The following is a 27,199-nucleotide window of genomic DNA, read 5'->3' as shown; positions in this document are numbered from 1 at the left end:
TAATAAAAATGTATGAAACGATCATCTCATGAAAATCTCACAAGGACCAGTACCTATGCGGGTCCCTCATTTCTCAAACCGGGTTCGGCGCAACGTGCTCGGTTGTATGTGCTAAACTTATTCCCTGGGGCACCCGGAAACTAAAGCACCCCCCTCCTCCTCCTCTTCTTACCCTCCGCATCCGTAAAAAGTCCGCATGCTCGGTAATGTTGCACGTCATGCACAATCTGCGTGTGCAGGGGGGAGCCCCGTGCACTGCACATGTACGCACCCCGATAAGTCAACATATGACCCAATATTCGGAGGCACACAATAGGGGGGATCTTCAAGAACAAACACGACTGCCTACGTGTAAATTCGCTTATTTTTGCATGACCATATGTCACTTAAATACCGTTAGGTCTGGTACCTGGAGCTTCTCAGTTGGTTAATGCGGCTTTGCGGACCGAAAGGACACGGAGTGGATCGTATACAAGTAAATAGGCTTATACATTGTGAAACGCACGCACGCACGCAAGCACATCCACTCTTGCCGGCATGTGGATGGGCCCCATCACGCACGCCTCTGCGTGCATGTGGACTGACTGCAATGGCCGCAGGGAACTCACGCGTTTTGGAGCATAACAAAAGATGCAACGTCAAGCGGGGATATGAAGGGGGACACCGGTGTACAAATGGAGGCCCGCAAAGAGGCGAAAGCCGCACAAGATTGTGGATGCCGTCTTTAACCTGCGATAAAGCGTGTTTGCGCACTTCTGCTTGCGTGCGCGCGTGTGTGGTGTGAGCGCAAGATGGGCGCTTGCTATCATCCTCAATGATACGTGTGCGTGTTTGTGTGAAAACCATATCCATATGTGTGCGTAAAATGCCTTTTTCGTATTGCAATTGTGAAATCCTTGTTCATAAATGAATCTCAATTTTGTGAAATGCTTGTTTAGAAAATGAAACGACACACTCTAAAATGAACACACAGTAAGGGTTAGGCTACCATTTTTAATTTACAAAATAGATGCTTATTTTAAGTGAATGCAAAAATGATTGTGGAATAAATAGAACAATGCTGGAAGCAGGGAGAGGAAATCACACGCGGATGAAAAGCCAACAAGCAGGATTTAAGAGCGACATTGTGAAAAAGCAACTCAAGTATATCGCCATGGTTTCAATGTGTATTTTAAGGAGAATCCAAAGTGAAAGCAACATAAAAAACGCCAATATATTTTTATCGTCTTTTTCGCTCTCTCTCTTTTTTTACAATATATCCTGGCCATGATTATGAGTGATTTACTGCAGGCTGTCGGCGATTGTAAAGTGGATGTGGGAGCCGGGGTGGGTGGGGTTGGAATATCATTTTTATTGCATCACCTGTCAAGGGCATCCAATGGGCGTCGAGTCCGTGAGCATTAATTGATGAAGGTGTCTCCCGACTGGCGCACCTCCCCTTCGCTGTCATTTTATTTGCGCTGCCACAATAGCAGCTGCATTTTAGCTGCCCCCCCCTCTCTCTCTCTTTCTCTCTCTCTCCTCCCTCCCCTCACACACAGTTCTCTCTCTCTCTCCCACCCCCCCTCGCCCTCCACTCGCTGTTTTATTCCTCTGGCTGAGGCAGTTGTGCACACCTTCCCCTCGCTCTGCTGCCGACCAGAGAGGGGAGTGGAGCCGGCAGAGGCAGGTGACAGCAAGCAGCCCCCGGCTCGGTGGACGCCTCCGTCTCATTCCTCCACCATGCCGGACTGTGTGCATGTGCGCCGAGTGGATGCAGCCGGCTCATTCCACCTGACAATCGGCATGTCAAAGTTTGTCGTGGAAGTATGAGCAGGATGCCCTGATGAACCCATAGCCGGGATTAGAGCATTTGGAGCTGATCCATAGAACATGGGAGACCTGGAGTGTGGCTTTGAGGAAATGCAAGGAGTTAGACTGGGATACCTGCTCATCCAAGGCAAGCAGATGTTTGCTTTGTCTCAGGTCTTCACCGAGCTGCTCAAGAACATTCCACGCACCACCGTGCACAAGCGCATGGACCACCTGAACGTGAAGAAACACCACTGTGACCTGGACGAGCTACGCAAGCTCAAAGCAATCAACTCCATCGCTTTCCACGCAGCCAAGTGCACGCTGATATCGCGGGAGGACGTGGAGGCGCTCTACTTCTCCTGCAAGACGGAGCGAGTGTTGAAGTCCGGCAGCAACAAAAGCAAAACCACGTCGTGTCCGGCTGGGGACGGGCGCGGGTCCGAGGGGCTCCTCCATGCCGAAGCCGAGCTTTGGCAGAAAAAAGTTTGGTTCAGTTTGCACGGCGTGCAAGACAAAGCGCGCCGGGGACGGAGAGAGCTCTGCGACTCCAAACTACCTCACTTTTACCACAAAACCCACGGACGAGATTACCGTTCGGCTACAAAGTCCAGTCACAGACACTTTAAAAACTATGAAACCACCAAGTTGCAAGGGAAACGGGTGACTTTCAACCAGAGGCATTCGTTTTTTCGGAGCGCTCCCGCAGCCGCGTTCCAGTCCGCCATGGCTGCTCAGTCCAGGCTGTCTCGCGCAGCCGGCGACTTTCATCACAAAAGGAAGAGGAGGCGCGAGGGGGGCGGCGGCGGCGGCGGCAGGGACGGCGTGAGACACCCCTGGAGGAGCAGACACCACCAGCACGTCCCTCCGGTGCTGCTCGTACAACCCAAATCCTCCGTTACGCACCGCACGGCTTTTGGTGCCTTCCACCTGAGACCGGATTTTTACCTTCACCCTCATCAACTCCAACAGAGCTTTCCGGAGAGCAGCGATACCGAGTCCAGTACCTATTCGGACTGGGCCTACCCCGACTCGGATTTTGGTTCCGGCTTCTCCACCAGCAGCAGCTCCGAGGAAGAAGAGGAAGATGATGACACCCAGTCTGAGAGTACAGAAGTCAGCTCGGATGAGGAGGAGGAGGAAGAAAGCTCCTCTCATTCAGACTCCAGCTCTGTTTCGAGTCGCGTTTCGGTTCAGAGTATCCGGTTTAGGCGGGCCCGGGTGGGGACCCTCGCCAAAACTCTTAACCCTATAAAGGCGCCTCTGCTTCTGCAGCCCACTTTTCACTACAACCAGCAGCAGCAGCAGCAGCAGCAGCAGAATGACAACTCACCGCAGAGTCACGTCGCCACATCTCATAAAGCCGAGCGAGCCCACGAGAAATGCGAATTTAGGAATAACTCTGGATCCAAATTCCTCTCGGTTGTTCTCACAGAAAAGAGACGTGACAAGACGGGCGCAAACACCGACTCGGTGCTTGAGCGCGTCCGTACGAACAAGGCCGTCTCTGCATCACGCAAGACATTGGCGTGTCCCATCAACGAGCACTGTGGCTGGGACAAAGACGCGAAATATACCGGACAAAGACTGCCCACTCCGCCTAAGAAAATAAAGACCGAGACGGAGGAGCTTTCCGTGACGGCGTCTCCTCGTTCCGATAGCGGCTGCAAGGTCGCCAGGACGCCGCCCCTCGCTCTCCACAAAGTGAAATTAAAAGTGGAAGACTATCCCGATGAATATGAATACCAGAGCCAGATCGGTGCAGTCAAATTCAAAGTGCCGTCGATCAACACTGAATTTTGCTGCAAAACAGACGCAGCAGTGGATGTGAAATCCGCCGAGGATACCCCAGATGTGGCCCCCGCGTGCCCCTTCAGCTCATACGGATATAATAAGAGCATCCAAGAGCGACTCGAGGAGGGGGAGACGAGGACTAAAAAGTACAGGGCTTCAGAGCTGGGGGGGAGATCCAGGCTTTCCAGGGCGCAATCAAAACAAGCCAGGGTCAGCAGGGCTGCTGCCTGCTCCTCCTCTTCCTCCACCTCCTCTCACCCCTGCGAGGAAGGCTCCGCGGAGATTTTACCCAACCGACGTAAACGCAGCAGTACGAACGCATCGGCGTGCAGCGCTAAAATGCCTTTCAGCCTCATGGCAAACTTCCCGTTTTCGCCGTCGCTGGTGGTTGGCAGCGACGGGGATCTATGCCCCGCTTACTCCCTCAACTCTCTGAGGGGTCCCGGGCCTCCCCCTCCGTCTCACCCCGTGTGGAGTTGGCAGCCAGGCGGACATATTCTCCCTCCCCCACACACTCACAAGACAGCAAAATAGGTCTACTGAACGGCGCGCAGAAAACAAAACAAAAATACACACAAAAAAGCCGCCTCATTCTTAAAACCGACCCACTCCTATAAATTGATTCCAATTGTATTGCAGCTTAAGACAAGAGTAAATTACAGGTAGTCAATTGACGTTTAAGAAAAAAACAAAAAACACTGAGGCCCCTCAATGTGGATTTATATATATTAAAAAAAGAAGCTACCAGCCCTAAGTTCTCATGACCTGACTTTTTCAAAATATTTTTTGTATCTTATTTTTCTCGACTTGTTGGATTGTATTACTGTACCAGGGTGTCTCTGGTTGGTGCTTCATCTGAAAGAGATTGAAAATAGTAGAATCACACAATTCCTTTAGACAAGGTTATATACTATTTTGATCAAGCTTTGGTGAATTTAAAAACATTTATCAGGGTTGTTCCATTATGTGCCACTCGTTTTCTATACCCGAGCTACGTTCTCCCCCTATGATTGATGTGCTGACCACAACGCCCCAATATGCTTCAAGCGTTCAATGTTGGAGTTGTCCAAAAGGGTTATGTCTGTAAATCACAGTTATGCCTTTATTATATTTGAAGAATATTCATGTGGAATATGCTGGTTGGAGGGGAATTTTCATAGTCTTTTTTAATGCAATTGTTTCCCTGTTTAATTTCTGTGAATTATGCCCACGAGGCCCTGATAGACACAACATAAGCCTTATGTACAGAGACAATCAAAAATAGTATGGGGAAAACACAAGGCAGAGATTATTCACATGATCGATTCCATTTATGTATCAGTGGTTACGCGCGAGTGCTCAGTCGCCACGACACCACGACTTCACAACATTGGAATATATGAGGTGGGGTATATTTTGGTCTCAGTGTAAAGGGGGGGGGGGGCAGCCCAAGGCCACTTAGAAACAAAGCAGACAAAGCACAAGAAAGCAAAATGCACTTTGTTACTGTTAGGGGTCCTGCATCAACCGTGGGCTGCCTGACCAAAACACAAAGGTTGCGTTTAAAAAAAAAAAAACTGCCTTGTTGATTTATTGTACACCCACAATACAATTTGAAATTACCTTTTCATTCAGGATTCAATTTGATATTAAGGTTTCTCTTTGTGAAGCCGCTTTTCATTCATCTGATTCAGGGTTCAGTCAAGTCTACTCTATTTCCTCTTGAGGGACACCAAAAACAACCCTATTTTTCAAATGTAGCTTTATTTATCAAACACAAAATGTAACCTTCTGAGCACCAATGAATGTAGTGACTCCAAGCTGTTTGTGTGTAGCTCAAATTTCAGCCGTTAAGGCGTCAGCAGGCACACCAGGAAACACGTGGAAATGACTGCGGTTGCACCTCCACGTGTGGTGTGTGTTTTAAGGAAATGTGGAAGATGTTATAATTCAGGACAATTACGCCCTGCTAATTGGCAGGGTTTTTTTTTTTTCTTTTTCATCCTGCAACAGAGCAGATCGGGTGAATGGCGAGCACCCAGAAAGGCCCCCTGGCTGAGTGACATTAGCGAAACTTAGGTGGCTCTCATTGATATGATTATATTTAAATGGCGATGATTTTAAAACTGCTTTAAATCAACGTATGGTAAATGTTCAAACGGCAGATTAAAGCAGGCAGTATACATGTGAAGCCTCTGCTCACTGAGTGACAATTCAAACATTGAGCCCTATTTCCAGTCTGTAAACTGGCTATTTGAAAAAGCTTTGGCCCCCTAGGTGCTACATGAGCAGGCCCATGGATTAAAAAAAAATGCAGGAAAAGGGTGGAGTGGAAGGGGAGGGGGTGCACACAGTCGAGACAGGGGGTGGTGGCGGGTTGCTGTGTTGCAAGAGCAAAGCTTTCAACCTTTAATCCGCATGTCAAAAGCATCGGCTGCACGGCAGAGGAGGAAGAGGAATAGCCTGCACCCAAATCGCCCCGCAACACACACACACACACACGCACGCATACACGTTTTCTCACGCAGGGCCCACAATGCACGGCTGCATGGACAAGAGGGTGGTCATGGTCTGATAGCGCAGTGACACCAATGCTATCACTGTAAACAATATTGACTCATGACAATATTCTTCATTGACTTTTTTTAAATACAATACTTGAGGTCATATATTTTGACGTGGAGTTTGAAGTCACTGGTTGTGAAACGGAATATTTATTTTTGTCAATTTTCTGAGCTTTCTTGTTTGCAGACTTTTGTTGTTATTGTTGTTTGCATATGGGACAACTGCACTCAAAATGGAAACTTGAACAGTGGATTTCTAAAGCACTTTCCTTTCTTGTTTTTTTTTTGGTATTATTATTAAACACCCATTAAACCCAACTGAGTGTAATAAGACTGTTTTATCGGATCACTTTCTACAAAGAAACTTGATTTGGGTTTGAGTTTAGAATAAGGAAACAATGGTGAGAAACCTATGGCCTGTGGGCCACAAATATTGCCCATGAGAACTTTTGACTTGTCCTGCCATGCAATTCTAAAAACAATAGAAAGTGTTCTCTGCTCTCTTTTTGCTTTTGTCTTTTCAATGATACACAAAGTTGGTCATTTAGTTACATCTTTTTATTGCCTTATTGGAAATCACAAACACACACACACAAACACAGCATGGGTTATGTTTTTCATTTTATATTGTTCTTTCACCACCACTGAATGATCTTTCAGGTTTGAAAAAAAATGTATATTGTCCAATCTTGTATTAAGTGTATTTGGCTGTTTCAGGGGCTCTGGGGAAAAATGTTGCTATACAACATATATGAACTATAAAGAACCAGGGTGCAGCTTATGCTTTTGCGTCTATAAGTAATATGTGGTTATGAAACGAGAATATTTGAATTGGAGATCAGATGTATGGTGAAGCACATACCCAAAAAGTGAGTGAAAAAGTTTGAGCAGACTTGCTTTTACATGCCATGACATTGTGCTCCATTGATAAATGAGGCTTTCTCTGCCGGTGTGTTCCAAGCTCGAGAGCCCCGCCAGGCAACCTCGGCTGGCCGACCCAAGTCCAGCCGCTGGAGCCTGCGTGGAGGGGCCCGAATACAAGCAGAGTCAAACGGGTAAATTCCAGTGCGGATTGAGAACCAACAGACTGTAACTCCAATAGAATGAAAGAGAATTGACTCACTTGGGGAGGTTATTGCAGACATACATTTGATTTATTTTATTATCTCTCAACTGTAAAATATGTGCCGGTTATATTCCATCCACACTCATTTTATTTGGGTTTAATCCATATGAATAAAACTATAATGTGTTGCAGGCACACGAGGGTCAACATACAGCCAGTTGATGCACATTAAGCTGACATGTAAAGCTGCCGCATGCCGCAAGAGAGCACGTTAATAACATCTGAATGTGTGTCTTTGCACTGCAGTAAGTGTTAATTATGCAACAAATCAACAGAAACAACACGTATGCCAGTGAAGTGTTTTTTTATTCATGTTTAATTCAAGCATTATCAGTTCATTTACATTTAACGTTTAAAATGGAAAATTCAACAATTTTGAGAATATTATTTGACAAAGTTTAATTCAAGCTTTATCAATTAATTGACACTTTAACGTTTAAAATTTACGAAATTATTGCAAGGACAAATACAAATAAATACTATAAAAGAATGCATGGGATTTACTGTCGTGTTCGTGCTTGCAAGCTTAGTAAACTTTGCACTGACTTGTTTTAAACAGCTAAAATGAAAGTTTACCAGGGTGTCCGCCGCATTCTGCCCGATGTCAGCGCGCCCCCGACCCTATCTAAACGCTTTAGATAATGAATGGATGCATAATAGCATTTAGAAATAAATGAAACGCAAATTCAGCAGTTCAACAAACAATGCACAACATAATTTGGTGCTTTCCAACATCATGTACGTGGTCTTGCAATTAATTAGCAGTTAAGTTCCTCCAATGTTGTACGTCACGTCTACAATAGCGCACGAACGAGGTTGGATTAGGGAAGTAAATAGCAGCGGCTCGCTTGTTTTGCGCCCCCCCCCAACCCACACACACACAGAGCGGGCAAGATTTGGTGGCCACAATGTGTGGAGAATGGGAACCCAAAAATATCATATAAACTGCTATGATATTTTCCAAAATATATTGAGCCAGCCGCGCGTCAACGTACATATTATCCAAATTATTTAAGCGGCCGCGTTTTATGAATAGACTCGTGCGTCTGCAAGCTTCATTCAAATGCTTACAGGGCTGAAAAGACCCAAGCGGGAGAGATCGGGGGTCCTCCAGGGGGGACTTTGCCCGGGAGAAGTTGGGGAAAAACAGCGCGGAGGGCTTTTGCTCGGTCATGGAGCTCAGCTGAATTTGTTCAGGCTTTTCCGTGCATTGCACGGAGCCAAATATCCAGCAAAAACAGCAGAGGAGGAGCAATTTATTGGTATTTCACGAGACAATCAATAAAATCAAATTTTGCAGGCTCATTGACAATGTTTTATCCGGGTTCGACTGCGATGTATTTAAATGGTGATTAATATGCTATTCTGCTTATTCAATGGCCCAGAGCTCAATATAGCAGAGCTCATGAATTATTCATCAGACTTAACGAGAATAATTTATACACTGTTATACACCACAATTAAACGCATTACATACACTTTTGCGCGATTTGATTTCCCCCCAGTTTGTAGGAATTAAATCCGAATTCCATCATTCAGTTCAATGCAAAATAAATGATGGCCATTCAGAAATAAGATTTTTTTTAGTATCAAGAAATGTTCCTTTAAGTAATGTTTTTGTATTTATAAAATACAATACAAATGACACCAAAAAAAACTCATGACCTACATTCGGAATATTAAAGTAAATGAGTCAGTTGAGGGGGAAAAGCAAAATAGTTTGCACGTAATTGCAGAGGTATTGCTCATATTGTATTATGGATTTCGGTATATTATTATTTATATCTGTAATAGCCATCTACATAATTACAGAATTAGAAACGGCAATGGGTTACGCAAGCACCTTTCTTTGTAAAAATCAAAGATAAAATTAAAACACTTACATCAACAAGATTGTAGCTGTGATGCAATCATTTCAATCTGAACCATATATACATGTAGTGAATTTCCAAAATGTTACAAGACCATTTTTAGCAAAGCAACATTTCTTCTAATTAAAAACTGCAGATGTTTTTCACATTCAGTCAGTCCTATGGCCTGCAAACAAATATCTCCTTTTGTGAGATGACAGGTCACTTGAGAGCATTAGGCTCTATAGAGGGATTTGAACACGGCCACAAGCAGCGGTGACCTTTCACCCTCCTCATACCAGGGAGTTAGGAACAGGCTCAGGGTGTGGACAAAAAGAAAAGCTTCCAACCAGGAAGGCAGCAACACCTCAGTGTCATAGACTTAGACTTATTGATACATGTGATTATTTAGAGTTCGGATTCGGGGGCAAATATGGGTCACTTATTTTTAATAGCTCAACCAGATGCACAATTTCTTGGCAAGACTTGTGTTTGCTGTATTGTAAACATATTTCTATGTGTGTGTGTTGACCCATTTGCAGTCTGAATAAAATAATTAGCATTTACAAAGGTTGACGAAGGTGCACTATATATATATTAATTACATTGCAAATAATAAACACAGTAAAAAAATAATCTTCTGACAGTGTTAAATAAAAACTGTGCATGATTATATTTGTCATGCATTATTTTGTGCAAATGATCATAATATGGAATGTTGAGTCAGCTTTAAATCAACCAATAATCACTCCTCTGTGATGTTCAGGCCTGATGTTGTTGATCATTGATTAGCAGCCCACATTTTTTTCACTTGAGGGCCACATGTCAAACATGAGCCAGCTTCAGGGCATATATGGGAGAAAACATGTGCCAATGTGTGCAGAGGAGCGTCCTTAAATAAATGCTTTTTGTTTTTATTTGAGAGTATAGGACACATTCTTTGGGGGAGGCAAGGGGGGTTTGTGCCTGATCAGGTTCCTGCAGCTAACTTCTTTGAGTATTCAGGATGTGGGCCAAAGGGAAAAGCAAAGAGGATCTTTGTAGCCCATGCAGTGGAAGTGTCCTGCTGATATTATAAGCTTTTTTATTTTTTGTTAGTTTTTAAACAACATCAATACGTTTAAGTTAATTGTGGCTATTACATTAGATTTCTTTGCTCAACTGCTTTTTCTAACCATGGGGGTCTTCATTAATAAAGTGATGTTGGCTTGTTTGGAGTGTAATCTGAGTGCAAACAGCCCCCTTCCCCCCAAGGGAAAAGGGCATTTGAATAAATATGTTTAATGTCACAGGAGACTAAGAATGAACATTTAAAATTATACATTGGGTTAAGTGCGACTCTAAAAGTAAGTCATCATTAAATCGTCAGTTTCTTCCATATAATGTAATATAAAACATTTCTTGCGTTTTGTTACTTTATATTTCAGTTGTTATAAAGTCTCCCGAAGGCCACTGAAGTTATGTAATTATGAAATGTTTATACACACGCGCGAACGCATGCGCGCACGAGCGCGCACATTCGCTTGCTTTATTATAAATGTTTTGTCTTTTTGACAGAGCGACTTAAAACGCTTGCAGCTGAATTGGATTGGCTGCAGAAAACCCCCTTAAAGCAAAATTCCCCTTGTGAAGCCTCAGGCACAAGAAGAAGAATCAGGTGTTGTTCTACTTTTGCAATAGATCATGTCTGAGTGCATGACGTCACTGCAGTGATGTTTCTTTAAAATGAGGAATCTATTCTTCTTAAGGGAGAATGGTGTCACGATGTAAATGGATGTGCTGATGCAGGCAGACTTTGCTATTTGGGGTTTTCATGTCATTGAAACCTCAATCAGTCCATTTTTGATATTTTCCTTTACAATAAAACGTCAAATTCTATTTTTTTTCTACTTGTCCAGATCATGGCAATCCGCAAATATTGCTAACTTATCTTCTCTAAAACGCTCAACCTATTAAACGCCACACCATTTTGGATTAAAGGAGAAACGTCTTCAGCAAAAAACAAATGTCCAAATGCCTCGATTCCTTCTTTCTGGATTACAATATTGAAATTAGTCCAGCATGCAGCAGTTCAGAATTAGTTTTGTGTCCTCAATGGGAATCAGATTAACTTTATAGAATCATAAAAATGCGCGGCTTTTCTTCGAGTACTCCCGTTTCCATTCATATAAAAAACATACGTGTAAGGTTTAATTGAGGACTTTAAATGGAATGTTTGATTGGTTGGAAGCCAGTCCAGTGTGTATACCCCCCGCCCCTCACCCGAGTGAGGGATGAAACCATTCATATGAAAACATAATCAACGTGTTTTATATTTGTTATTTGCTTTAAAAGAAACATGTGTAGATATAATTTTATGATTTTAATATTAGTTCATTGAAGCCAATTCAATTAGTTGAATCAGTTGTTGTTTTAGAGGGACAAGTGGGGAGTAATTCAAACAAATAAAAAGCAGATTCGAATACATTAAAGATGTCGTTAAAAAAATAAAAGAAATGTTTTAATTTTGCTGCAAAAAAATGAATTCCCTCTTTAAACATCATATTACATGATAGACTGTGACTTAAGATCTCTTCAGCCAATCACATAGAAGCACAGTCCATTCAATATGATTTTCTTAAAGAGAAAAAGTAAACATTTAAAACACTTTATTGATGGCAGTGTTCTGATTTTCCTTTTCTCCCGCTCGTTGAAACCAAATGCCTGTATTTAATTTCACTCACTTTGTCCACCACTTTATAAATAATCCGTTGACACCCTCATTCATCAATTTAACAAGTTTAAAAGGTTTAAAGAAGGCCCGGGGGCTTTTACGTACCAGCACGCTTAAAATACAATTTAGTAAAAACGTGTGCCTGTGGAATAGATTTGAAAGGAAAACGATTTGTCAAATTCTAATTTGAATGAAGACGTACTACTAATTCACCAACAATATTCAATTATGTTTTACAATTATTTTTACTTTACTTATAATGTAGAGATGAAACACTTAGGTGGTCCTTTGGTTTCTTTATTCGATAAGAAAAAAAAAACCTTCCATTTTTATTTTTTAGTGCGGGTATAAAATAAATTGAACAAATGCAGGATTGTCCCACTTCCGTTGGGACACTCAGTTATTATTAAGATAAAACGAAATCTCGCAAATATGCGCATGTTTCTTATATGAAAAATGAAGAGAGCACTGGTTTGATCCCCAATGCTCATCGGTTCGTGAACGTCGAGACAAGGAAAGAAAATGATGCAGTCTCGCTGCGCCCTCTGGCGGCTGCGACGAGAAGCGATTCGCGTCTTAAAGGGGACGTTTCGGAACCCGGAAAAGATTTTTTTAAGGTGGAACGGGAGAGTTGACGGAGCTACGACGTCGATGTTTATTTATTTAACGGTGTTTTTGCAAGTGACATACTGGGAAAACGACAACAAGATTTGTTTTTATTATTTACCCTCTAAACTCCAAATGAAAAGACTGAAAGCCAATATCTTCGTAATCTTTCTGTAAAATAGGTGAGAATTGTATCTAATAATCCAATCCTCGATTAAATCGAGCGTGCACTTTAACGAACTTAATATTCACGTTGTAGTTTTCCCCGTGTATATATTACATGTATAAAATAAAAGTGGCACCTTCAAATTAGAACTAGTACATGACCGTACGTTTGAATATGTATACCCAGGAAGTATAAGCATTATACTGAATACACGACATTTAATATCTGTGAAAAAGTATACTATTTATGTATAAAAAGTAACTGTACCAGACAAACAGAGGCATATCATTTTAATCAAGTAGCAAATAGATGGTAAATGCACAACTCAGAAGCAAATATCAAGTTTAGAGTTCTAAAGTATTGTCAACTTAACAGTAACTGTGAGATGTTATTGCCTCCATGTGATTCTATTTGAGTCATGGTGACTGAAATCCTCCCACAACTTCACACCTGTCTCTCTCCTCACCTGCATACAGTCACTTGAAGGTACCTGCATGTACCTCCTCTTTTTCTTGCCATTCTTCTTTCCTGTGAAGCACACTGAACCATTGCCACAGACGTATGTTTGGCTCTCATTAGTTCAAACCATGGCCGCTTTGACCTGCTCTTTTTTTTTCTGCTTGTCTACAGCAGCTGCTTCCCCAGGAGACCCGACTTGGTGGTTCTTAGGGTGCGTCGACACCAGCAGCCTGCTTCATCTTGGCAGGCATGTCCGTGATGACCTTGACTTGGTGTCCTGCTGTGTCTTCTGCCGAGATGAAAGGTGAGGAAACAAGTTAAAAAGATGTTCTGTCGTTTAATGATTTAAAAACAGGCAAGTCATGATACCATTTTTCTGCTGTTCTGTCATAGCAAGCTTGGAGCAGATTTAAAATGTGCAGTCATTCGTTGTAAATTGGGGTCGGGAACTTGTTTCTTATGTACGGGCATGCAAAATTGCTAAAGCCAGCTCTATCTTTGTAAGTCATGAACATGAGTTTGTTAAATGTAGTCCTGTGACCTTTTATTTGTGTTCAGAATTGTTCAAATAGCCATACGACCCACAGGCCACGGATTCCCCACCCCTCTTTTAAATCTTACGTGAGACCCTGAAAGTGTCACTGAGAGACAAAAAGTTAATTCATGCAAATACAATAACTATCTCATGTTTAACCTGACATTTGCGCAATTTCTGTGTTTTACTTCTTTGTATGATCTGTCTGAAGAGTCCCTGAAGTTCCTATTGGAAGCATGGTGGGAAATTTGGCACTTTGCAGGACAGAGGGACCATTTATGTGCCGCGTGAATGTGTCGACCCCTCTGGAGAAATTGCATGCCGGTAAGACTTTTGTTCTGGAAGTTTACGGGAAATTGGTGGGGGGCGACCTGCCCAGGTCACAGGTGAGAGGCTATTTAAAATGCTCTTGTGGGAAAAGAAAAAAAGCTTGGTGGTTTAGATTTTTAGAGTTGATTCCATGTTAGGCATACAGCATTGATTTATTAAAAAAAAAAAAAAGTGTTTTATATAATTTTAAAATGTAAAGACAAAGACTTTGAAAATTATTTTTATTTTTAATTTCTGCCGAGCACTTAATACTGGATTCAAATATAATACTTTCAGTTTAAACCTTTCGAATTGTGTTAAGGAACCTTAAGAAAATAATGTCCTAACCCTGTAAAAACAAAATACCATCAAAATTGTTGCTTTAGGCCCATGTAAACATGATAACATTTAAGCATTTAAATTCATTAGATCCATTTAGAATCATTCGATCCTCTTTTTGTTTTTGAACCTAAAATAATGATGATAATAATGAGTGAAAAAAATCAATTTATTGACATTTTGTAAAACTTCATGAACTGTAGAAAACTTCAGGAAACTATTTTATTTGTTGACATTTTCATTTAATGCTACAGCATTAGCCTGCAAGCTCCCTGCACATTTTGTTAAAATCTAAAAAGAAAAATGCCTATATTCTGAAATTGAAAAAAATTAACATGTTGCAAATCTTAAAAGTCGGTTTGTCGTTAAAACCATTTAAGTAAAGTCAAAATTTTGGAGTCATTTTCCATTATCGGTTGGCATTGTATTGGCCCAGAAAAATATTACTTGTGCGTGATCTTTTTTTGTCTGTCGATGGATGGATTTTCAGGGACTGTGGGACTGGGTGAACCTAATTACATCACTGTGGAGTTCCTCTGCGGGACCTCTGAGGGTCAAAGTTCACACCAGGTCAACGTGTCAGATGATGATTCCTTTGCAGTTTCATATAAACGGATTATGCAAGCCTCAGTCAAACAGGAAATCAGTATGTCTGATGAAAAACAAACCAGTGTGTCCAATAACGTTCATATTTTTAACCTTCTTTTTTTTAATCATGTTGTTTTTTTAGCAACAGTCCCCGAGCCCATTTCCAGGCGTTCCTCCCCCCCGAGCCTCCGCGTCCTGGCGCCGTCGGAGACCTCTTTGCTTCACGGAACCCCCCTCCCACAGTCCCAAAGCGGGACGGTGCGGGCTGCCTATGTGGGGGATCCCATCACACTGCGAGCGGACGTGGCTGACGGGCCGGCAGCACAGTTGTGCTGGTTGTGTAGTCACAGAGAGGGGGACAAGAAGGTGGGGGTCGAGAGGACTCGTGAGGGCCTGAATAGCAGCCTGGTATGTGAGCGTACGCTTCCCAATTAAAGGGCTTATACATGTGTAAATGCATGTGTGGGGGGGGTCTTTTTGTTTGTTTGCTTATTTGAATGAAATTTTTTTTTTCTGTGGAGGCATCATTTAATCAGTGTATGAAAATGAAGTTATGTACTCAAGGTATGGACCTTCTTAAGCAGAGGAGTTTGCATCGTGACAGTGAATGCTTCCAATGAATGTGGATGGAGACAAAAGAGAACCAACAGTGTGAGTATTCTGTTTTTTAAAAATTTTAAATGATGTCATTTCTGTCTAAATGTTTCATTTGTCATTTTTGTTTAACTGTGCGTAATAGGGAAAAAAATCACAATAGCGACTAGCACAATTTAAAATCAATTCTGCCTTCATTCATTAACTAGCTTTAGTTACCTACTCCATGATAAAAAAATAATCATTAAAAAATGAAATTACAGGCAGACAGTTTTTTTAATCACGTCAAACTCTACCTTAAAAAAAAACATTCATGAAAACAAATGACAAAATAATGAAAAATGACAGATGCAGAATAATTACAAAACATTGAAATATCGATTTATCTACTTGTAGGCGCTTGTGTGTGCTACATTCGCTGACCTTCAAGTCACCGTTCCCAAAATGATTGACAGATGTAAGAAGACACCCACCAACACCCAACTGCAACATTTCCACTGTATTTACAGATTCTATTTCACTGCATTCCTACTTCATGCTTTGTCGTTGTGTGAAATTTGTTTGTCTTTTTTAGCTGTGAGCATTTATACAGCAAGTCAAACCTACCCCACCAATACGGATGTGACCTTCGTGGCTTTGACTGACCTGCCTGAGCCTCTGGACTTTCTCTGGAATTTTGGAGACTCCACAACCACCAGAAGCAGTAGCAGGAACGTCACCAAAAGATACTACACTCCTGGAAAGTATGTTGCATGGAAAACATAAAACATTTCCTTACCATAGGTACTCCTTTGCTACTGCAATAATTGTATTTGATATGCTCAAGTTAAGTATGCATGAATTATACATTATGTTTAATGGTGTGATTTTAGCTACTTGCCATACTGAGAGTTGTATCAAATAAATTCATAGCTATATTTTTTTATTTGTTTTTGCTATGGAGGTACAACATAACGGTGGTGATGTCTGATGGTCGCATCTCCCTCACCTCCGGGTTGTTGTCCATCCTAATCCAAAGAGCAGTGAAGCTCAACAAGCTATACCACCAGGCCTCCATTCTTCGAAACCAGACCACCACGGTGAGTTGCAGAGTCAATTCCGGCACTGACGTTACCTTCCTGTGGAACTTCGGCGATGGGACGACAAGGGCGGGACAAAGTACTGAACAGCACGTTTTTCTCAGGTGAAGAAAATGTTCAATTTCAAATGTGGATCTAGCATTGCACTTAAAATACACAGCGACCTGCTAATATTTTCCCGCTTGTAGGACTGGGCAGTTCCTAATTGAAGTGACCGTGTCCAACCGGGTCAGTCGTGCCTCCCTGAGTAGCGTCATTTTTGTATTAGACCATCCATGTCAGCCTCCACCTGTCAAGAACATGGGCCCTCTCAAACTACAGGTAAAGCCTTTCACTTGTCTTACTGCGCAAATTCCGTTTTCCAAAGATGTTGATCGATTCAGGTGCGAAGACGCGATATCATCCATTTGGGGGTGTCCTACGAGGCTGACATCCAATGTGACCTATTGAGGGGCCTCCATTACACATGGACGTTGTTTGACTCAGCAGGCCACGTTTTGCTTCTTCCTGATGCTCACAAGCAGAGCCTCGTACTGCCAGGACATCTCCTGCATCATGACACCTACACCGCCATGGCCAGAGTAAGTTGCACTCATCATCCATTTTGTTCATATTTGTGCCATTTTATGTGTCATGAATTTCTACTTGCAGGTGAAGATAGTTGGAAGTATGGTGTACAGTAACTACAGTTTGAGAGTTCAAGTGATTCCCAGCCCTCTTGTGGCTTCCATCCAGGGCGGCACCAATATCTTTATTAACAACAGGAACAACGCTATGGTAACACTTGATGGACGGCATTCCTACAATCCTGACTTTCCTCTTGAGCCCTTCAGGTGGAGGAACTCTGCAGTCCCTTGAATATGTTTAACTGAAATGGAACGATTGAATTAAAATATTGTTTTATTTCTAGCTTCAAATGGATGTGTGAACCAGTTAGCTCCATCAAGAGTTCCTGCTTCAATCATGACGTCCCTGCTTACTCTGCTTTGCTCACCTTTCCCGTGAGCTTCCTCAAACAACATTTTGACCAGTTTCATTTCACGCTCACCGTCCACAGTGGAGAGCTTTCTGCTTCGACACAAGCTTTTGTCACATTAACACCAAATGTCATCGGGTATGAGACAAATGTGATTGCTATTTGCAGAAATGACAGAAATAACATTCAAATTTAGCTGATTAAAATGCCCAGTTAAGATTTGACCTTTGTTCTGTGAATGTTTCCAATTTAGTCGGCTAGCCGTATCATGTCTTGAATGTGAAGGAGACCAAGTCAACAGTGATCAGCCTATCTCAGTCAAAGCTATTTGTGAGGTTCCTTCAAACCAGACCCAGTACACCTGGACTTTGCACTTGGTTAATGCTTCATCCAAACCTGTGGTTGAAGGTAAGCGTGGATTATTGGAATTGGATGGAATTGACTGGCTCGATGGTTCGAATAGAAAAATCATTCTGTTTTGTGTTCTTTTCTAGTCCCATTTTGTGATACGGTTGACCTAAGTGCCCCAACCACCATCAAAGAAACAACATCCACGTCACTCTCAGAACTTTATCCACATCGTCTAAATGCTTTGGGGGAGAGGGAAATTGAAAGTCAAATTTCTATTGATTACGACTCCTCTGCGGACTGGGACAGTGCTGACGTGATAGATGGACAAGGTATCTACACAAGTCGCCATGTATCAAGTCTGTGCATTGAAGCCTCCGCTCATCTGCAGATGACGATATTCCCTTGCCGATCGCGGAGGAGGGCGATCCAGGAATTTCAGCAGGGAGACCAACAGGTACACAATGTACACATAATATTTTGAAAAACTGCTTTTCGATTGTGTGCCTAATATTGAGTTATGTACTTTTAGATTTGGATGTTCAGACCTTGAGTCTAGCAGACGATCTGTCGTTCAACCCAGAGTCACATGACTCTGAGGGAAGTAATCTGTTTGAGGCCAGGCCCAGGCAGGTCATTCCAAAGCAAACTTTGATCGACCTCCCTCGAGACCCAATAGAGGCGGGGTTGTTTGCGTCTTACACCTACACAGGTACTCAAACATTGCCTTGGTTATAGTTCATCATAACACGATCACAATTTTGCAGGACTTTCCTCTCCGTTGCTCAGCTTCAAACCTTTTAGTCTAAAGCCTGGCAGCTTGTACATGCTGGAGGTGATGGCTAGTAAGTCCTTCATAGATTTTTTCTGAAAATAGCTGGACTCTGACCACTATGTCTTGTTTGTTTTTTGTTCAAACAAAGAATCTCAAAATAGTATTTTGGGACGCACTCAACTATTTTTTCGAACAAAGCCCATTCCTAAAGGAATGACATGCCAGGTGCAACCAAGTCAAGGGGTGGAGTTGTTCACACACTTTAGCATCTTCTGCACCTCAGGGAGAGAGGTACAAATACATTCTACTCTCACATTTTAAATAGTTCCTCAACTCTGGTTATGATTCACTCTCAATTTCGGTTTTTGCCTGTTGTTCACTTTTCCTCGAGTCCTCATGTGTGTTTTGAAGGACTTACTGTACGAGTACAGCTTCAATGTTGGGAGTGAAGATCCCAGGATGTTGTACCGGGGGAGAAACTTCCAGTACTACTTCAGCCTTCCCTCTGGACACCCCATTGATGACTATAAAGGTAACAGTCAAATCCATCAAGTTGGTGACTGGCCGAATGGTGCATATGTTTGACTGGTTCATGACTTTTTACTCTTGTTATAGTAACTGTGTACACAAAAATCCGAAGCAGCGTGTACGGATCGGCCACTAAACTTTGCCCGGTAACTGTCCAAGTCCGTCCCAGCTTCTTCAGAGATGTTCCATCTCACAATCCTGATGTGGCGTTGTAAGTTGCACTGTTTAAAAAAAAAAAAAAAAAAAAAAAAAGTATGACCTTACTTGGACTGTTTTTTTTTCCGTCCTGTTTCCAGATCCCAATCAGGACTGAAGAACCTCTCCGCATTGATCCTGCTTGGGAACAGTGTCGAGATTTGCAACTATGTCAGTGTGTTGACCGGCATCCTGAATAGACTCAGCTTGGACAGTCAGGCGGATCAGCACACTCAGGGTCATATGCGTAATGTGCTCATCTGCACTATGTGCGAGCTGGAAAGTAGTGAACAGGTACAAACACAACACAATTGAAAAAAAGACAGCCACACTATTTTGACTTCTTACAACTATAGTGAAAAATTGTAAACAGTGAAACTAGTGGTGGCCTGTGACTTTTCTTCCATTATTTAAAGTATTCTAACATGTTATTTGATGCCAGGACACAATGATGGACAAGTTAGGCATTCTCAGAGATCTTTTACAAGTTAAAAGACAAGTAAGTTTTTTTTTCTTCTCTCAAATAAATACTCATCAATGTTGGCTGAAAAACTACTTGACAGTTATATGCTTCTTAGGTAACGTTAGCGAGTGCCAGGCAAGTGGTTGCCCATGTGAAGGCCATCTCAGGGCAGCTCTCCCGACCCAGTGCACAAAAACGGCGCCAGTTGGACCAGAAGACGCTTAACACTCTGCTCGCTGTGTTATCGTACAGCCTGGAGGCTGCTGTCACTGCTTATCATGTCACAACTGAATCATTTTCAGATGTTACATGTAAGGTGGCATCAAACCCACAAGATGGATTCAATCCAGGAAAGGACATTACAGATTCATCCAGTGATGATTTGCAAACAAGTAGGTCACGGCAACTTGTGGAAAATATTCTACAGACGGCTTCTGACCTGATGCTGGTGAGAGCTCAAACGTCAACATTGGGGACTTCATTTACCTTCTTGTTATCAAGTGTTGTTTACTGTCTTGTTTCAGAAACACACATTGTTTAGCAAAATCCAAGAGCACAAGATCAGCAGCAACTTCATTTCTCTCAATATTGCACAACAGAATTCATCCGTTTCAGTCATCAGAAGCGATTCGGTGATCTTTCACATGCCTTCACCCCTGCTCCGTTCTTTCAGAGGAGAGTGTGTGCTCAGCCTTATTGCTGAACTCAAACACTCACCTTGGATCTGGGCAGCCCATCCTGGCAAGGTGAGCAAAGTGGGGGCGATATAATCGAAGATAATAAACTCGAAATGTTTGTTTGATTTTGCTGTTTTGCAGATTAGTGGACCAGTGGTTGACTTAACTCTGTATAAATGCAGCACGAGGAGAAAAATCTCACTTCGATCGTTTGTTCAGCCAATCTTTGTGGAGATGAAACCAAGAAAAGACAAAGTATGTGGCATATTTGTAATAAGCTTGAACGAGTTGTGAATTTATTTTCTGTGACCGTGTGCCTCACAGAAAGAATCTGCAAATGAGCATATCCTCCTGAGAAAGCGCATTAACTACCACAGCTTCAACATAAGCCAGGAACATTTACAGCAGGCCATCCAGTTGACTGTTACTTTCACGCTGCCATCGAAGCGGCCATTTCCCATCATGCTGCTCTTCAGGTACAGCATTGTTGCAGTTGGCATGCTTTGTATCTTGGCTGATTATTGATTTTTGTTCCGGCAGGATGTTTGCTAAACCGGCTCCCAGCATGCACCACCTGCATAAGCTTCACCTCTGGGAGACCAACATCACTCGTATCACTTTGCCACCATCCTACCTCAATAGTAAGTTTTTTTTCCAGCATTCATTTTCTTCCTGACCAGTTGCTGTGGATTAAACAGATTAGGAATTCATATCTAGCTCCAGGGATTGGCTACCTGGCGTTATTAAATGGCGACTTTGGGAAACAAATCAGACACAAGCACTTGAGCAGCCAGATCAATTACACTCTGACGGTGGAGACGAGCCAATGCTTGTCCTTTGATGGCCTCAAGAGCGCCTGGACGCCGCTGGGCTGCGGCACACACCAAGCAGACAGCACAGATGCTGTCAACTGCAGGTACATGTAAGGCCAGTTGTCTTTCCACACTAAGAGGGAGTCTCACCGTCTATTTTATGTCTGTCCCAGTTGTCACCAGTTGAGGGCGCTAACTGTGGTGCAAAAGCAGATTCAGAGTAGCTATGAAGCAGCTGACCTGGACCGATTCCTCAGGTGATTTCCTCACAGAACATTCTGAATTGAGACTTAATATAAAGTCAAATGATCATTTACATGATTCGTTTATGGAGGCTGATTTTTTTGGAGTCATTTGTGTCCTTTCAGCGAGTCTGCTGATGTGACTGTCCTGGTTGTCCTGTTGCTGTGTGCGTGTCTGTACGTGCCAGCGTGGGTGGCATGCAGGAGAGCAGACGTCATCTCCCAGCAGAATGGACAAGTCCACTACCTTAACGACAACTGTCGACTGGACCCGCATCTCTATGCTGTTACCATCCACACTGGCCTCTGCTCTGCATACAGGCCGACTGCAAAGGTATTTCTTACTCCAAAACTTTGAATGATGATTAAAAAGGAATGTCAATGTTCAAAATCACGTTTGCTAGGTTTACATAGCACTCTACGGTGCTAACGGCAACTCACAGACAAGAGAACTATACGTCCCAGGATGCACTCTGTTCAGGAGGAACTCACGAGACACCTTCATACTCAGGTTACGGCCGAGCATAATTCAAATATCACTTTTAAGCAAGACAGAAATATGAAGTTACTATTACATGACACCACAGTGCAGCAGATCATCTGGGTCCAGTGTGGGGGGTCCACATCTGGCACGATAACTCGGGACCTTCGCCACATTTATACCTCAAACTAGTGGAAGTATCTGAGGTAAGATTCGCTTGTTGTGTTATTTATGTTGTGCCAAGCCACATTTTGTCATTTTGTGTGACGACAGGTGGGGCAAGCTAACATGAGGGAGCAAACATGGGTCTTTGTAAGCCAGTGCTGGTTGTCGGTCAGCAAAGGCGACGGCCAAGTGGAGAGAATGCTTCGTATTGGTGGAATTGGATTAGCTCAGGTACATATTTGGATTGATAGTATTCAGGTCAAACAGTCCTTTTATTTTCTGCATGACGTTTGTTTGTGTATATGTGCAGATGTTGCGCCTCATGTTGTGTGACTACCTGGCTGACTTTCACACGTGGATGTCTGTATACAGTTGCCCTCGGCCTCACTCCTTCACATGTACACAAAGACTTAGCGTATGCCTGCTGCTATTTGCGGGCTATGCAGGTGCCAATGCGCTAATCATATCACAAATGGATGACGTGGTGGGTTCAAATCATGAAGAAATCATTTTGGGGGTGAGTGTTAATTGATATTTGATTCAATGTTCTTTTTTTCACAGCTGCATTTGGAGATGGGAATTAGCGCTGGGTCTTTGACAATGGCAATATTAAGTGTGGCGGCGGGGTTGCCCATGGCGACAATGGTAGCGTTCCTGTTTCGAATGCAGGAATTGAAGCTGACGACACAGACTTTTCAGGATCCTTGTGAAGGTGAAGGTCATTCCATCATGGTGAAGAACACTACAGATGGTTTTTGCTTGTCTGATTTTCTGTGTTGATGTCTTTGCAGTGGACAACACGAACGCCTTCAGAAAGACATATCAGGTTTATAGCTCCAATAACTTGCTCACTGGGTTTGACTCCTCATGTTCTCCTGAGCTCAGAGTTGTCAAATCCAGGTCCAGCATTCCATTGACATTTTTGTTGTAGGATGCAGAAAAGCTGGTCACAAGGAATGTGAACAACACGGACAGTGAAATTCAGACAGAAGTTATCCAGAAGCAGATGGGGCTTGAGGAAGAAACATTTTCCAAGGATGGAAGTGAGGAAGGTAGCTTCCGTCAGGCAGCTTGTTTTAAACAAGGAAGATTTGTTTGTATTTTTGACAAGCTAAGTTGGAGGAAAATGAGACCAACGTGGCTTTGGTGTTACTACTTGGCCTGGGCGCTGTGTCTTCTTCTATCCTTTGCTGGTCTACTGCTCGCTGCTGTTTTGGGACTCAGGTATTTGCTGTTTATATTTTCAGTATCATTCTTTAACGTGCCACACCTTCCTTTAACTCAACTGGCATTTGTAGATATTATTATTAGTTACAATTATTTTCCATTTCCGATTTTGCGGACCACCTGCAATAACGCCACAGACCACTAGAGGACAGCAGACCACAAGTTGACCATTTCTGGCCTCGAGAATAAAGTCAAAAAGAAAGTGTCCAGTGAGTGTTGTGCTTTTTTATTTGACAGGTTCAACAGCAGTAAGCTGCAACTGTGGCTGCAGTCTCTCTTCATCTCCTTGTTGTTATGCTTCTTCCTGATCCAGCCAATTGCGGTAGTAAAACATAATTTCCCCCTGTAAATAAATATTTGACTTCATTTCGAATTCATACCTTTTGGCTGCCACAGATCCTTGCTGCTGCTGTGACTGTCTCCATTCGGTACAGAAATAGAACAGACTTTTATCGTCCCACCAAAATCATTTTTAAAGCAGAAGAGCTGATCAATTCTGCTTTTCAATCAGAGAGATGCTTAGACCTTAAAAAGGTAATGACAACATTCAATTTAATTTTAAATGTGTGATCGCACTTCTACCATTAAAACAACTTTAATTTCTGGACTTTCAGCTTCTTGGACAGCGCCAGCGAGAGAGATTTCTCAATCTTGTGCGTCCACCGATTGTTGCGGAGCTGAAGCTGACTCGAGCACGCAGAAGACGTGAGGCTTTGATTCATAAAACCCTCAGGTGAGTGTCAATGTATTTATTCTTGGTATTTTCCTGCACTACATACATCTGTTCTTTTTGTCATTTAGGGATTTGTGTGTGTTTGTTGCGATGCTCCTCCTGATGCTGTGCGTTTCCAACAGCAGCTCAGTCAGTGACCACTACCGCCTCAATAAAGCTGTCAGAAAACAGATTATTGGGTGAGTAATACAAACACATCCAGAGATATTATCCAGCAAAAACACGATGGAAACTCTAATGATTTGACATTTATTGCAGTAGAAGACAGGAGCCTGCATTCATGTCCATACAGAAATATGAAGACTGGCGGAAGTGGATGCAGAGCAGTCTGCTTAATTTACTATATAAGAATACCTCTGCTGCAATGAAGGTTCATTTGACAACAATTATACCCTATTTGTATTGCCATAGAAATAGCAGGTTATTGTTATCTTAACTCTGATTCATATTTTGTCTTATGGCTCAATAGTATGATGTGTTCCAACAATCATCCATCTTGATTGGAGAGCCAGTTGTGTGGATGACGCAGCTCTGCACAGTAAGTCAATTAAAAATCACTTATTCATAGTCGAGTGAATAGTTTTTATTTTATTTTTAAGTGGCTAATACTACAATTATGTGCTATGAAATGATGAGTTTCGAGTTTAAAAACATTGTTGGTTTTTTTTGCACTTTTGTTTCTTGTGTGGCATTTTCAATTAATCTTCCATGTTTGTTTTATTTCAGAAAAGATGTCTGCCCGCACATGCCATCGCTACATGGTGTGCTGGCTGTGACATAGGACCGAGCGCTGCGGTTAGACTCGGCCGCACTAAGTAAGGATCAAGTACACCCTAATGGAATGGCAACATTCTTGATTCCCCCAGTGAAAGTGTCCCTTGCACCTTCATCAGGTCTGACGCTGCGTATAGACTGAAGGCCCTGCAATGTGACGGCTGTCTGATTCTCAAGGTGCAATTCACCATGTATAATCCTGTACCTGACTTGTTCACCGGTGTGACTCTGCTAGCTGAGCAGAGCCCCGCTGGCACCATGCTGCCTTCAGCCGCAGTCCACTCGGTGAAGGTTTACCAGTCAGCTACTCAGTGGGACTATCTGGTCACTATCTGCCAGGTAACAACAATATAGTCAGGACATCTGATGACACCATTTATTAAATTATTCTCACATTTGTTTTGCATCCAGCTGCTATTTCTTTGCCTATCTCTGCTACATCTTTGTGTTGAAGTTAGTACTGCATGGCAAAAAGGCTTGAAAGGATACTGCACAACACCCTATTCCTGGCTGCATGTAAGTGTTACATTACATTACCCGGTATTCATTTTTAAAAGTGGTTAGCACGTCTGCCTCTCAGTTCTGCGGTATAGGTATTGAATTTTTGTTGAGTTTGCTGCCGCCTAGCGTTTGTATTTCAAATTGTAATCTTTGTTAAATATTTATTTGCATCTCCCATTGAGTGCATGTTTACTCTTTGTGTACAAATCACAGTAAATCACCTCGTGATATTTCTGTATATAAAACATACGTAGGTAACTCTCCAAATAGCAAACTTCATGCACTTTTACCACAACATCTACCGCTCTGTGGAGGCCATGAAGGTTGTGGAAGTGCTGCAGAGGAACAATGGCAAAGAGCATGTGGATGTCAGCCTGCTGGCTGCGAGGGAACAAGTGAGACAATGACACAACCATTTTGAGTATGGACAACATTGCTGACCCTGATATTTTGCAGCATATTCGCTCCCTGCACGGCATTTTGCTTCTGCTTCTCACTGTAAAATGTGCGACCATGCTGAAGGTGAACAAGAGGTCTACGACCGCCTTGGCCCGCTTGATCCCAAACCTTGTAAGCAATAATGCTGCCACTTTCAACAAGAACATTAGAGGGAACAAGTAAACCCAAACACAGTCATAAATCATACCTTCCCAAATGGAGATTTTATAGTCTAATCTTTTCTGTTGTGTCCTAGATGTCAGCTTTCATCCTGCTGCAGGTTGTACGCTCCCTTCATGGACTATTTACCAGCTGGGGCCTGCATTCTGGATGTTCCTTCCTGAGCTCTCGAATCCTCTGTTTATCCATCGCTGCTGTGGTACAAGTGTCTCACAATAATCAGTGTTGGTCCAGATTATTGCTGTGCTCCAAGATGTCCCTTTTCCATTTTTTTTTTAGATGATGGCTGTCATATCCTCATCAAATAGGAAAAGGCAGCAAAGCAGGAAACAAGTGTGCACGTGGATGGAATTAGGTGGTTACCTCAGGGGCTGGGTTTATGAGTTCACTGGACGTGAAAGACGGGCAAGGCCTGTCGTGCAGAGCAAGGTGATGAAAAGCTACTTGATCATTGAGAAGACCCCCAAATCACACACCCCTTTTGGTTTCAGACTTACTACTTGGAGGAATTTGAAACTTTAGTGGATGAGCTACTACTCAGACTAAACAGACTGCAGGCCACACTGCCCCCTATTGACCATTGTGTCCACATTGATGACAGCCTTGGAGCCTCTCTGCAGAAGGAACCCAGCTCTAAGGTCTTAAAAAATCCACATGCATACAAACTGGATGGTTGTTTGAACTCCTTATCTGTGTTACAGAACAGTGCAAGATCTTGCTCAACAGAATCAGAACCACAGGTGAATGGTTCGAACTGTAGTGGACAAGCAGAGTGTCATTCAGTCCAAAATGGTGCTCTGGAAAGGCAAACTAGCCATATAACAAGGACAAGTTGCAGATGTTTGCTTTGTAAAAATATGAAGTGTGGCAAAATCATTCAGGCAACACCGACAGAGGTATTGGTTGAAGCTCTGATCCACAACGAGCCTTTGTAAGCATCCCTAAAATTGCACATAGGGACTCAATAGTTATGGATAACTGTGAAAAGGAATGTATTTGCATTAAATAAATACATCTACCTTGAAATGCATGCACGTAATGAAATAGAGTTTGTGTCTTTGTTCACATGCTGGCATACAAATTATGTTGTGGCTGTATTCTATTTATTATACACAGTGTGATGAATAATATGGAATATACATGATATACTTTGGTCCTTTGAATACAATAAATGTTTGGAACACGCAATTAA

At 42.6% G+C, this 27,199-nt stretch overlaps 2 protein-coding genes across 2 annotated transcripts; both read left to right on the top strand.

Annotated features, from left to right (window-relative positions):
* The first annotated feature begins 1,439 nt into the window (after window positions 1–1,439).
* On the top strand, window positions 1,440–6,446 carry skida1 (SKI/DACH domain containing 1). The gene has a single exon (XM_037279863.1). The coding sequence runs from the start codon at window positions 1,873–1,875 to the stop codon at window positions 4,117–4,119; it is 2,247 nt and encodes a 748-aa protein (XP_037135758.1). The 5' UTR covers window positions 1,440–1,872; the 3' UTR covers window positions 4,120–6,446.
* Window positions 6,447–12,883: 6,437 nt separating this feature from the next.
* On the top strand, window positions 12,884–27,037 carry LOC119139456 (polycystic kidney disease 1 like 1). The gene is made up of 52 exons (XM_037280133.1): window positions 12,884–13,352; window positions 13,795–13,907; window positions 14,722–14,877; window positions 14,962–15,227; window positions 15,384–15,470; window positions 15,810–15,870; window positions 15,988–16,156; window positions 16,357–16,596; window positions 16,681–16,813; window positions 16,876–17,073; window positions 17,144–17,325; window positions 17,403–17,606; window positions 17,722–17,876; window positions 17,963–18,148; window positions 18,208–18,273; window positions 18,349–18,528; window positions 18,584–18,661; window positions 18,740–18,882; window positions 19,003–19,123; window positions 19,207–19,330; window positions 19,416–19,608; window positions 19,757–19,813; window positions 19,893–20,225; window positions 20,302–20,523; window positions 20,596–20,709; window positions 20,779–20,930; window positions 20,995–21,095; window positions 21,172–21,370; window positions 21,440–21,523; window positions 21,635–21,842; window positions 21,913–22,019; window positions 22,096–22,195; window positions 22,263–22,385; window positions 22,465–22,638; window positions 22,716–22,866; window positions 22,946–22,980; window positions 23,086–23,378; window positions 23,619–23,703; window positions 23,778–23,915; window positions 23,996–24,114; window positions 24,183–24,293; window positions 24,373–24,484; window positions 24,584–24,652; window positions 24,841–24,929; window positions 25,008–25,227; window positions 25,300–25,404; window positions 25,644–25,784; window positions 25,846–25,959; window positions 26,084–26,206; window positions 26,287–26,436; window positions 26,499–26,645; window positions 26,709–27,037. Exons 1-52 carry the CDS (start codon window positions 13,084–13,086, stop codon window positions 26,940–26,942), a joined length of 7,734 nt encoding a protein of 2,577 aa, XP_037136028.1. The 5' UTR covers window positions 12,884–13,083; the 3' UTR covers window positions 26,943–27,037.
* The last annotated feature ends 162 nt before the right edge of the window (window positions 27,038–27,199 follow it).

This window comes from Syngnathus acus, chromosome 20 (genome assembly GCF_901709675.1).
Source record: "Syngnathus acus chromosome 20, fSynAcu1.2, whole genome shotgun sequence".
NCBI classification, from domain to species: domain Eukaryota; kingdom Metazoa; phylum Chordata; class Actinopteri; order Syngnathiformes; family Syngnathidae; genus Syngnathus; species Syngnathus acus.
Note: the sequence above shows the minus strand (reverse complement) of the source record. Positions and strands in the feature narration are given on the sequence as shown.

Bases quoted from the DNA above. Each gene is read 5' to 3' on its own strand.
- LOC119139456 (XM_037280133.1), top strand. From the start codon at position 13,084: ATGTACCTCCTCTTTTTCTTGCCATTCTTCTTTCCTGTGAAGCACACT. The intron at 18,662-18,739 runs GTAAGTCCTTCA...GTTCAAACAAAG, and splicing joins CATGCTGGAGGTGATGGCTA to AATCTCAAAATAGTATTTTG. The intron at 22,981-23,085 runs GTTTATAGCTCC...TTTTTGTTGTAG, and splicing joins CCTTCAGAAAGACATATCAG to GATGCAGAAAAGCTGGTCAC.
- skida1 (XM_037279863.1), top strand. From the start codon at position 1,873: ATGGGAGACCTGGAGTGTGGCTTTGAGGAAATGCAAGGAGTTAGACTG.